The sequence below is a fragment of the Vombatus ursinus genome, unplaced genomic scaffold (genome assembly GCF_900497805.2).
Source record: "Vombatus ursinus unplaced genomic scaffold, bare-nosed wombat genome assembly UNPS02011613.1, whole genome shotgun sequence".
NCBI classification, from domain to species: domain Eukaryota; kingdom Metazoa; phylum Chordata; class Mammalia; order Diprotodontia; family Vombatidae; genus Vombatus; species Vombatus ursinus.
This window is the reverse complement of record NW_020951391.1, coordinates 2384792-2396261: the sequence shown is the minus strand read 5'-3', so window position 1 is coordinate 2396261 and position 11470 is coordinate 2384792. Positions and strand designations below refer to the sequence as shown.

Here is an 11470-nt window from a genome sequence, read left to right as displayed (position 1 = left end):
CCCCCACACCCACAGTGTTTGGCTGGGGCCCTTGGCAGGCTCAGCTGGGACAGAAGGGCACAGGGCCTGCTCACTGACAGTTTCCTTTCTGATGTCTAGTTCTGCACCTTTGGTAGCCGGCTGGTAAGCCCAGGATGTTACGTGTTTAGTAGGCGGCTGGACCGGTTCTGCTCGGCGCTCAGCTCCATGCTGGAGCGACATCTCAGCTCACATATGTGGAAGTAAGTCCCCTAGCCTAGCCCAAAGGCCCTTGTGAGGAGCCCCCTCTGAAGCTGCAGGCATGGGAGAACCCACGCCTAGAGTCTCTCCTTCAGATGTTCCCAGTTCATCCGTCGAGAAGATCAAGCACTCTCTTAACCTGATCGTGGTCATTCTTCTTCCTGGGGGCGCCTGGGTTGGGGGAAAGGGGAAGGCTTGGAGTGAAGGCGTTTGGGGGTTTGGCAGCCTGGAGCCTGTGCTCAAGCCTGCACTTGAGGCAGGGCAGAGAAGGAGCACACGTTAGAGAGGAGGGGGAAGCGTTGAAAATGGCTTGTAAAATGAGGGATTCCTGCTGGTGCCTCCTGCCCGTCACAGTCTTTCTGTTAGGTGCCAGCAGGTGGCAGCAGAGCTCAGCATTTGTTTGCTGTTTCAGGGTGGGGGTGGGGATCTCGGTGCTCTGTGACTCAGGCTGCCCTCTTCTTTTCTGCAGGAAGATCCCACCAGCAGCTGAGCCCCCATCTCACCTCCTCATCTCTTCCCCGCCTGTTCCCCTGAGCCCTTCCGCAGCAGGCACCTGCCCCCGCCTTTCTGGCCCCAGCCACAGGCCTCCCTTCCCACCCTCTGCACCCGTCACCAAGGACGACCCAGCCCCTGGCTACCCTGCGGGCTCTCCCAGTGTGGGGGCCGCCTGCAGCCAGGCAGAGTGCATGGGTGGGAGTCAGGCCATTACCTCACCGCTGCCTGCCAACACCCCATCGCCCTCCTTCAGTAAGCTGCCTCCTTCCAAGGCCAGCAGACCGTCCAAGGGCAAAGATGGGACTGACGTGGAGGCCCCATCCCGCAAGCGGAAATTGTCCCCTGGCCCTGCAGCCTTCAAACGGACCTGTATCCTGGATCCTCCTGGGAAAGGCAAACCTGCAGGCTGCCGAGCCCTCCCTGCCAAGACTAAGCCAGCCCTGGGCATAGGGCTCAATGGGGCAGTGGGACCCCGGGTGAAACGGGCAGGGCCCCTGGACTGTCGGGGCTCCCCACATACACCTCCAGTTCCCGTCAAGGCCTCCCAGCTGGAGAACCGGGGGGGAGCTGGCCATCCAGCCAAAGCTCTACAGCCTAACTGCCTCTCTGAGGAAGAGGCCAAGAAGAGGAAAAACCTGGCCACGTACTGCCGGCCAGTGAAGGCAAAGCACTGCCCTGCGGGGCCCCCAGCGGCCGACTCGGCCTGCTCTGTGCGCAGGAAGAAGCCCAGCCCGGCCTTGGGCTTTGAGGAGAAGTGCACCACGCTGAAGGTACCATGCCTAGGGAAGGCAGGGGAGCTGGAAGGAGGGTTTAGGGGATGGGGGACGACCAGATCGGGCCCCTCCTTTCCCTTTCCTATTGGACAGATAACACAAGGGACGCTCAGGTATGAGGAGTGCTGAGCACATCTAGGCAAGAAGGGGCAGATGGACGTGGAAGAGGAGAGTGATAGGAAAGGGAAAGGATTAGAAGGGAGAAGCAAAATGGATTCCCTGGGACTGTGTGACCCCAGCAGTGGGATAGGTTGTTCCAAGATGTATTCTCGATTTGATAGGCCCACTCTAACTCTGAAACCTGGTAGAGGGGATGATGCTTTTCACATCCTCTCTAATTAAAGGGGTCTCATCTCCTGAATTGGTGCTGGTTCTCCCTGCCGTAACTGGGAATTACCTCAGTTTCCCTGGGTGAAGAAGGCTGGGTTCTAGGGAATTGAGTATTCCTAGGAGAGGTTGGAGAGATGATGGGAACAAGCTTGGGCCATCTGGGCAGAGTATAACATTCAAGAGAGGGCTCAAGAAGGGGTATTTGTTGGTAGATTTCTATCCGAGGAGGATGGCCTGACTTAGCACGAGGTTGTCAGGCTGCCCATGAACTTGGAGATGATGTGTTCATGGTGCTCTGTGTCTGTGTCTACATCATTTAATAGACCACGTATATGGTAGCTCCATTCCAGCTTCAAATACCAGGACCAGGATTATTTTCTGGGAGTGGTGGGGGTCTCTAGGAATATCTGCTACCTACATGCTGGTCTTCCAGTTCCCTGTCTTCCTAGTATGTGCCCAGTAGTTCAGCCTTTGCGAAAATTCTTTGGAAACCTGGAAATACTAGTTATTATTCCCCATGTGCTCTAGGGTCTGGAGGACTTCTGGGTAGGAAGGGAAGGTGTTGACTCCTCCACTCTCCCTCCCTGCCATGCCTTCTTGGTGAAAGCAGTGGGAGGGAAGACCCCAGGACCCCTGCCTAGGAGCACTGCTTCCTCAACACTGTCCCCGTGGCAGCAGCTCAGTCACCATAAAGTTTCCTTAGACAGAATTCACTGGAGGCAGCCCCTGTACTGCCACGTTCACGTTCCACCGCCGCTGCTACTGCTGCCGCTGCAGGTCCCGAATCAGACTCCTTTCTGGGCCCAGAGCTGGAGGCCCACTGGCTGCAGATTGTTCACCATGAGGACACACTCTTCCCAGGCCAGTGCTTCCCCCCACACAGGTCTTTCTTGCCTCTTGTCTTCCTGCAGTCAAAAGCGCATTAATGAGAAAGTGCCTGCCCATCGCAACGGAGCTGCCAGCGCCTCCTCCCTCTCCAGGATCCAGGCCCCAGGCTGCTGCTGCTGCCGCCGCTTTTTATAACTTTATATTATTTTTTTTAAGAAAAAAAAACTCTATAAAAATACCTCAAGACTGTCTCCCTGTTCTGTTACTGCCAAACACCGTAACAACAAAACACAGAAAAGGAAAAAAATGGAAGAAAGGAGTCTCCTTCCTCCCTATCTCTGATCCCTCTTTGGTAGGTTGAAGCATCAACCGCGGCCACATATGAGGTCCCACCACGTGCAGAGATCGTTCTGCTTATTTTTCTCTCTATAGAAATGGCAACGACCTCTGGAGCCTTGGTGTTCTCCTTCCAGGGGGATCTCAGGGGTGTAGGTAGGGAAAGGGAGTGAGTCTTACTAGGGAGCGCTCAGCTCCCAAGCCCTCCCCTGTGAGGCTCTGCCTTGGGTCTCCTCCAAGCCAATGCACGGATGATGGTGGGATGCTGGCCTCACCTGAGGTCTCCCTCCCGGGTTTCCCATAGGTCAGGTGGCTGGTGATGGGGCACGCCCCTTGGCTGTAGGGACGATGCCTGCTTTGGGCCCCGGATCTAGGGAAGGGCTCTTCCCTGGAGAAAGGCACCGGGCCAGGGGGTGGCTAGTGTCCCCGGGTGCAGGAGGGGGGGATGCGGTGGTCGCATCGCTGGGGGGCCGCGCCTGGGTCCCATGTACAAAGGGCTCGGGCTGCGCGGGTGCCCCAAGTTGCGCTGGTTCGTCTGCGTGAACCTCGTTGCCAGGGCCTCGTGGGTTTGCTGAGGGCGAAGTGTCGAGGCCCCGCAGGCAGGCTCCCTCCCAGCTCTAGGTGTCCTCCTTCGGGGGGCAGGCCGGCGCACTCCGGGGATCGCGGACCTCTCCCCTGGGCGCCAGGGGGCGCTGCCGGCGACACTGCCGCGCCGCCGACCGCGTCCCGGGGGAGGAGCCGCTCCCGCCGCTGCCCCTGACGCCACGCTCAGGAACCCGGAAGCGGCGGCTCGGCGGCTGGGAGAAGCCGGCCCCCCGCAGCCCTGCCATGCAACCCCCGGCCGTGGGGCCCGTCCTGGCCTCAGCCTCGGCCGCCGCCAGGGAGCCCCGGCTGGCCCGCTGGTTGCGCTGCGGCAGCGGCATCCTGGCACACCTGGTGGCTTTGGGCTTCACCCTCTTTCTGACCGTGCTGTCCCGGCCCGGGACCAGTGAGTAAGGGTGGGACTGGGTTGGAAGAGGGGCGGGGCCGCGGGAGAAGGAAGGGCCGACTCCCTGTGGGGCGGGGTTAAGGGGCGAGGGGTGGAGTAAAATTCCTTGGGGCGGGACTAGAGAATGAATGAAGGGCAGGCTTCCAGTGGGATGGGGGTACAGAAGGAGGGACGGGGCAGGGCAGCTCCTTGCGGGTGGGGCCAGAGAATGAATGAAAGTCAGGCTCCCGGTGGGACGGGGCCAGAGGGGGAGGGACAGGGCCCAGCGGACACTTGGAGGCGGGGCCAGAGAATGAATGAAAGGCAGGCTTCCATTGGTTTGAGTTTAGAGAGGAAGGAGCAAGGTAAAGCAGGCTCCTGGGGGTGGGGCTAGAGAATGAATGAAGGGCAGGCTTCCAGTGAGATGGGGTCAGAAAAGGAGGGGCAGGAGAGAGTGGGTCCTTGGGGGCGGGGCCAAGAAATGAATGAAGGGCAGGCTTCCAATGGGGCGGGGCTAAGAAGAGAGGAGCAAGTTCCTGGGGGGCGGGACTAAGGAATGAAGCATCTTCCCCTGGAAGGTGAAGGGTCTGGAGTCCTTCACCTAGGGTGATGATCGGTTCAGGGACCCGGGAATGTTTATATTCTAGGGGAGGAGAAGACAGTGGAGGCGGGACATCTGCGTTCAAATATCTGTTAGGCTGCCACGTGGAGGAGGGTTTAGTCTGACTGTCTGGCCCCAGGGGGTCAAGGAGCATGCGGGTGCTGCAGTGGGTAGAAGTTGCACAGAGCCTGATTTAAGCTTTTTGGCAGGAGAAACTCCATAAAGGAATGGAGCCGTCCAAAAGTGGAGCAGGTTGCCTATAGGTGGGGTGGGGGTGGGGGTCCACCTCCTGACGTCATCAGGCAGAAGCTGGATGACCACTTGCCGGATTCCTTTTGTGCAGGGCTTGGGCTAGTTGGACATTCGAACTTTCAAATTCAGGTGATTCTGAAGGCAGGGTTAGCACCCAGGTGTGTGTGTATGTGGGGAAGGGGCTAGAAACGAAGGGTCCTAGGGATTCCTGAGGGTTGGAGCCAGGGAAGGGGCATCTTCAGCGTTGTGGAACTGGAGAGAGGGGGCTGCGGTGGGAGAAGAGAAGTTCCTGGGGATGAGGCCTGGAATGAAGGAAGGACAGGGTTTCAGGGTTGGGGCAGAGAGGGACAGGCTTTTGGGGCTGGGCTTAAAGAGGGAGGGGTGGGACAGAGAAGGTTCCCTACAGTAGGTACAAAAAAGGAAGGCTGGACACCCACTGTAGGGTGGGGTCAGAGAAGAAGTTTGGGAACTATTTGCTTGGGGTGAGACTGAAGAGTGAGTGTCTAGGGAGGTTGGGAGGGGGAGGTTTCTGGGTTTGGAATCAGGGAGGGGTATAGGTAGGGTTGGAGGAGCAGGGGCAGACCTTAGGGATATGGCCATTGATGGGGTGGAACCATAGAAAGAGGGATAGGTTCTGAGGAGCTTGGCCAAGGAGGGGAAGGGAGAAGGGAGGAGAGTTTCCTGGGGATGGGGCTAGAGAAGGACGGACAGGTTCCTAGGGATACAGGCTAGAGAGGACTTTGCTGAGGACTGAGATCAGTGAGGGAGAGGAGAGGAGGGTTAGGTAACTCTCAGGAGGCAGGGAGGGAAGGGCAAGGCCTTAAGGCAGGAGGGAGGGCTGCTTGGGGCCAGCTTGGAGTGTGGGAGGGAGGAGCATAAGATCCTGGAGAAAAGTGTGAGTTTGGGGGAAGTGGGTGTTGATGCCAAGGCAACCTCATATGAGGGGCAGAGTTCTCCAAAGAGAGGGATGATGTGGGAAAGAACGCTGAAGTAAATTGGAGGCCCAGTCAGTACTGGGTAGTAAGGGATCCTTAGAGTGCTAGGTGGTTCCTTTTACCCCTGTGTTCTTGGTCACAATTTGGGCTAGAAATCTCTTAGTGGATGGGCTCCCTTGGGATGAAAAGATAGCCCTGGGATAGGGAAATGGAGCTGAGTGGCTCTCAGCCTGTTCTTTTTGATTTCCAGGTCTCTTTTCTTGGCACCCTGTGTTCATGGCCTTGGCGGTGAGTTTGAATTTTTCATTCAAATCCTTTCCTCTTTGCTGTGGCTTGTGTCCTTAGGTTTCTCAGCCTCCTTCCCCTCTGTTTGGGAGCTGGAGTGGCAGTTATTTGGGATATGGAGTTACTGAAAACTGGCCTCACGGGATAATCCTTTCCCACTTCTGAGGTCTTTAGTGAAGCAATGTTGTACCTTCTCCCTCCTCCCGGAAATGGGTGGTCATACTGTGAGGATCAGCAGATCACACTCTTTCCCCAATACCCAGATTCTCCACTGTTCTGTGGCCCCAGGGATCTGTATTCTTGGTTAGGTTCCTGTTAGGGAGGTCCCTCTCTAGTCCTCCCTGTCCTTCTACTTTTTGGGGGGCTGGGCCATTTAAGATGTCCTCATTTGTTTTTGCAGTTCTGCCTGTGCATGGCTGAAGCCATCCTACTCTTCTCTCCTGACCACTCACCCTTCTTCTTCTGCTCACGAAAGGTGCGGATCCGACTACACTGGGTAGGGCAGACCCTGACCATCCTGTGTGCTTTCCTGGGCCTGGCCTTCATCATCTCCAGCAGGACCCGAAGCGAGCTGCCCCATCTTGTGTCCTGGCACAGCTGTGTGGGGGCTCTGACGCTACTGGCGACCATTGGGCAGTCCTTGTGTGGGCTGAGCCTCCTCTGCCCCCGGGCAGCCAGGGTCTCTCGTGTGGCTCGCCTCAAACTCTACCACCTGACATGTGGGCTGGCGGTCTACCTGATGGCCACACTTACAGTACTTCTGGGCATGTACTCAGCATGGTTCCAGGCCCAGATCAAAGGAGCTGCGTGGTACCTGTGCTTGTTCCTGCCTGTCTATCCAGCTTTGGTGATCATGCATCAGATCTCCAGTGCATATTTGCCAAAGAAGAAAATGGAAATCTGATTCTGAGCTCCTACCTGGACCCCCTCCCTTTTCCCTTTAGCTCCTTCCTCCCCAGGGTATGTAGGGCACTTGCTTTCCTCTTCTGTGACTTTCCCTGTATTATTCCTCCAACCCATCGAGGCAACCTGGAATTTTAGAAATCCGAGTTGCTGTTGGGTGGCAGTTGAAAAGTTCAGAAATAGAATAACATTCGAATTGGGTAAAAGGAGGATGGTGGGGAATAGGGAGCCTAGACCTCAGCTTATTGACTTGAGGTCAGGGGCATTGTGAAGAACTGGGGTTTCTTGGTAGTTTAGATTACTGAGGGGTGAGGTTATATTTGATTATGAAAGAAAGCTAGGGTTGGATGCATATCCCAATCCACTGAAGAGACAGGGTGGTATAGGAGTCAGGAGACCCAGTCTGCACAAAGCAGGGTGGCTTTGGGTCAGCTTTCAGGTTCTGGTGAGGACTCTCCTTCTTCACCTATAGAATGAGGACATTGTGTCAGACTATCTCTGAGTTTCTGTTCAACTCCAAAATGTCTTATCATTCTGTGAGGTTGATCTTGAGGAGGATATCTCTACCCTCTCGTGACATATCCCTTGGTACCCTTGTCCAGAGACAGACCTTCTTAGGGTAGGGCTGCCTGGACAATGGGGTTGACCTAGGGTAGTCATTCTTATGTTTACTTTTGGGCTGTCTCCAGTAGAGGGGAAGAATGTGTACATAGGGTCTTTTCTCAGGTACAGAGGGACCAGGCTTTGTAAGTGACAAGGGACCAGATCAGGCTGGGGCCCGTTTCAGATGTCCTAGGCTCCAGATGGTGAAGCACTAGTCACTTTAACACTTTGGGGTCTGGGGTGAAATCAGAAAACCCAGCCATCCCTTTCCCTGGCTGGCTTTGACACCAGCTTGCCAGAAGTCTCTGAGAACTCAATATTTTCTGGGACTTGAGAACTGAATGCTGTCTTAAGGGTGGGTTTCATGGGTAATAAGTCTGTGTTCAGTTGTACCAGGCTGGGTCCTGGGGCTTGCTGGGTTTTCTCTTTTTCCGTAAGTACTGTCCCAACAGTCTCAATCCTTCGGTTTTGTCCTTCTTAGGGCTTAGGTTCTTGCCTTAGCAAAGTCTCTTGAGAGACAGGGAGAGGTTGGATCGACCCTTTTCAGGGCTAGGGGTGTATACAAATGGACAGATATATGTGAGGGTCAAGTTGCAGGTTAAAGGGCAGAAAAGTGTGGTGGGACAGCCCCTTGATCCAGCTTATTCTTTGTTCTTCCTCTCTTCTCATTTTCTGATCCTTCCTTAGACCCCATCTCTTGTCTCTTTGTATCTTGGATGGTCAGGGTTTTGGCCTAGAGTTACTGATTGATTGAATTTGGTGCTAGGTATCAAGGGATGGCCTATTCTAATCTGAGATCTCATTGTGGTTCCCAGGCCTTTTCTTTGTGTCATGGTACTTAACTGGCAAACAACGGTCCCCTAGCTGGTATATTTTAGTCCATCTTAGCCAAAGGGGATTGAGCCTAGGAGTAAGGCAACACTGGGAAAGTCCATTACAGAAGGGACTCAAAGGAGGGGCCTTGAGAGCTCAGGGGAATCCCCAGGACTGGTGTGAAGGACCAGAAAAGAACATTGGTGCTGGAGCTCAGCCTTCTGGTAATAGTGGAACAGTGTGGGCTTTGGGATGAAGTTCTTAGATACCCGCGTGGCAGGTGCCCAGTATGGCACATCGGCAGGGTGAGAAGGAAGGATGGCATGATCTCCAGCACGCAGGAATGGGAGAGAGGAGGGCAGAAGGCCCTTCTGCATGAGACATCGTCCCCAGACATATGAAGTGGCTGAGGGGCCTTCTGATTGCCAAGCAACTTTGGTGATTGTGCAGATGAACGACCTGCAGGTTTAGGTTCTGTCCCTGGCAGCCTTTGTGCTCTTCCGGCTTTCTACTCCCTTCTAAACTGGACATTTGTGGGGGAAGCTTAGTTTTGCTGAGCAGAAAGGGAAAGCATTGTCCTTCATAGTTTGTGTTTTGCTTTGATGCCAGAACAGGGTAGTTACTAGGGCAGGGGGAAGGGAGGGTTGGTGGGTACTAGACAGACCTCCAGCAACTGGTCTTGGCATGGTGTTGTCACTTAGACTCCCAGTGGTCCAGTCCCATTTCCTCCCCCTCCTTGTCTCCCTCATCCTAGGCACCACCACCCTTCTGACCTGCGCCTGAGTGTGGGGACAGTGTCCTAATTGCTCTTCCCAGAGGGAGATGCTATGTGGCCAAGCAGGCCTGGTCTGAGAGCTAAACAGTGGCGCTGCAATAAAGTCTGAGCTTGACTGGGGTGTTGTAACCTCCCAGGTGGTGAGGGGGCGGGCAGGCGGGTGTGTTGACAGCCAGCCGGCAGTTTGCGTGGGCTGTGCCAGCTGATGTCTATTCCCGGCCGTAGATGGGGAGAAGCCATTTCTTTTCTGCAAGAGGACGGGCCCCAGCTGCCACGGCCTTCCGGCATCTTCCACCCCTCTGTTCGCCCGGCAGGTTTGGAGAGCCAGGGACATGCTTGAGGCCGATTGTGGAAGGCCCACTTGGCTGGCTGGCTGGCTGTAATATGGGCAGTAGATCACCAGAGGGAGCCCTCTTCCTTAGCAGGAGAAGTTACCTCACTCTCCCCCCTCCCTCCCCTTTCCACCTGGCTTCCCATCCAGCCTCAGCAGCTGGACCCCCATTAGCACTCTGTGCCAGGGCTCTGTCCCTCCAGCTGGGATGGTAGTAGCTGCCGGCTGTTTGTAGCTCTCTCCTTCACCCCTCCTCTCCTACTTTCTCCATCTGGGACGCTTGGCTTCATAGACAGGAGGCAGAGGCCCATGGCTGACTACTGTCCCCTTGAGCATACATACCCATGACTAGGAACTGCTTGTAATCGGGATTTTTTTTTAAGTCAGAGTGCTTGGATTTCAAAAAAATGTGCATGTCATTTGCACAAATTTGTGTATTAGGATCCTTACACTCTGAATCTCTATGTAGAATAAACCTGTAATTAGGTTCAAAGTAAATATTCAGGGTACTAGATGTATAGAATACAGATGCTTTTGAAACCAAGCCATTTAATTCAATCCCATATTAAGATAGTTCCTCCACACCTCTCCTGGTTCCACTGTGCCCTCACATGGCTTCCCATTGAACTGGGAATAGAATGGGAGTTGGTGCATCTGGCCCCCTGGCACCCCTTCCTCGAACTGTCAGTGAAGGGAGGGGAGTCCCACTCGGCCTGTTTCTCCTCTCCCTTCTGCTCCCCCCCATCCTGCCATCTGACAGAGCGTCCTCTTCTCCCTGACCTCCCACCTTATTCCTGGGGCTGTCCGATGATCCCTTTTCTTTGATTTTCATTCTCCCCCTCCCCTCTCCCTCCCCTGTACAGATTCTACATAGCTTCTTTTTGAAACCTCAGTGTGGGAGATTCAGGCCCTCTCCCTGAGACAGCTGGCTGCTGTGCCAAAGTCTGTTCAGAATTAATAATAATCATTAGCTGACATGGCGCTGGTGCCTTTTAGCGCCAGATCTCTAAGCACTTTGAAGGCTGAGTCAGGCAGCCCTCATATCCCCTCCTCCCCTCCCCGCCATGGGGTGGTGTCTTGGTGGGAAGGAAACAAGGAGTCTTATCTCCTAGCCTTTCATTGAGGAGACTTTCCTTTCTGAGTGGGAGGACAGAGTCCTGGTGTCCTAACAGGATTGTTAGGCCCAAAGACAAGGTATAGGGAACAGCAGTGTAAGTTCTAGCTCAGGCTGGCATCTGAATGCCATAGTCCTGGCCTTTCTAAGGCCCCTCTTCCAGAACTCAGGGCTCTGGAAGACTGTACCACCTGCTTGTCTGACTTGTGACCTCTGGTGGGAAGAGAGGGACATCCCAAATCAAGAGGCCTGGGTTGTCGTTAGTCCTGGGGTCCGCCACTGAGCTATGTAATCTCGAGTTCATCATGTAACACCTGCTGCCACCTACCTCGAAAGTTGTCACAAGGGTTACTTGGGGAGCAGGAGGCAGGTCCGGTGAAGAAAACACTGGGCTCAAGTTCTGACACTCTGCCACTTACTGTGTGACTTTGGGCAAGTCGCTTAACTGGAACCCACAAACTCATCTGTAAAATGGGGATAATATCTTGTACTACCTACCTCATAGGGTGGTTGTGAGGATCAAATCAGGTAATGGTTGGGAAAGTGCTTTGTAATTGTAAATGCTGTATGACTCTAAGCTGCTGTAACAGATATGAAAGCACTTTAAAATGTATAAAGCACTACACATATGTAAAGCGTTGGTATTTTATCTTTCTCGTCTTTCTGTTGTGCTCTACACCCAGTAGGTGCTCATGATGTGTTTACTGTGATGATGGGCATCTCCTGAAGGTCTCCCTCATCACCCTTTGCAGGTTGGGCCTTTTCTATCCAGGGATCTAAGGCTTCTTTGTTGGGTTGTTTCATTTTGCCAGCCTCAGGCTGTTGGAACTGGGATCACAATCCCACTCTTCCCTAAAGCATTCTATTGAAATTAAAAGAAAAAAAAAAAGCCATGAAAGCAGTTCCATTT

At 54.4% G+C, this 11470-nt stretch overlaps 2 protein-coding genes across 6 annotated transcripts in view; both read left to right on the top strand.

Annotated features, from left to right (window-relative positions):
- Nucleotides 1-2865, top strand: part of ATXN7L2 (ataxin 7 like 2) — a 9896-nt gene extending 7031 nt beyond the window's left edge. For 2 of the 3 annotated variants that reach the window (XM_027856764.1, XM_027856763.1), the window contains exons 9-11: nucleotides 100-221; nucleotides 689-1484; nucleotides 2346-2865. In XM_027856764.1, coding sequence (XP_027712565.1) covers nucleotides 100-221; nucleotides 689-1484; nucleotides 2346-2840 — 1413 coding nt within the window. In that variant the 3' untranslated portion in view covers nucleotides 2841-2865. The remainder of the gene's footprint in view (nucleotides 1-99; nucleotides 222-688; nucleotides 1485-2345) is intronic. The other variant, XM_027856765.1, reaches the window with a different exon arrangement.
- Nucleotides 2866-2969: 104 nt separating this feature from the next.
- Nucleotides 2970-11043, top strand: LOC114039122 (cytochrome b561 domain-containing protein 1). 3 transcript variants are annotated; one of them, XM_027856770.1, is made up of 3 exons: nucleotides 2970-2997; nucleotides 5987-6024; nucleotides 6422-11043. In XM_027856770.1, exons 2-3 carry the CDS (start codon nucleotides 6013-6015, stop codon nucleotides 6923-6925), a joined length of 516 nt encoding a protein of 171 aa, XP_027712571.1. In that variant the 5' UTR covers nucleotides 2970-2997; nucleotides 5987-6012; the 3' UTR covers nucleotides 6926-11043. The 3 variants fall into 3 exon arrangements, with proteins under 3 accessions (XP_027712571.1, XP_027712567.1, XP_027712568.1); XM_027856766.1 differs by lacking the exon at nucleotides 2970-2997 and adding an exon at nucleotides 3929-3973; XM_027856767.1 differs by lacking the exon at nucleotides 2970-2997 and adding an exon at nucleotides 4509-4554.
- Nucleotides 11044-11470: the final 427 nt, after the last annotated feature.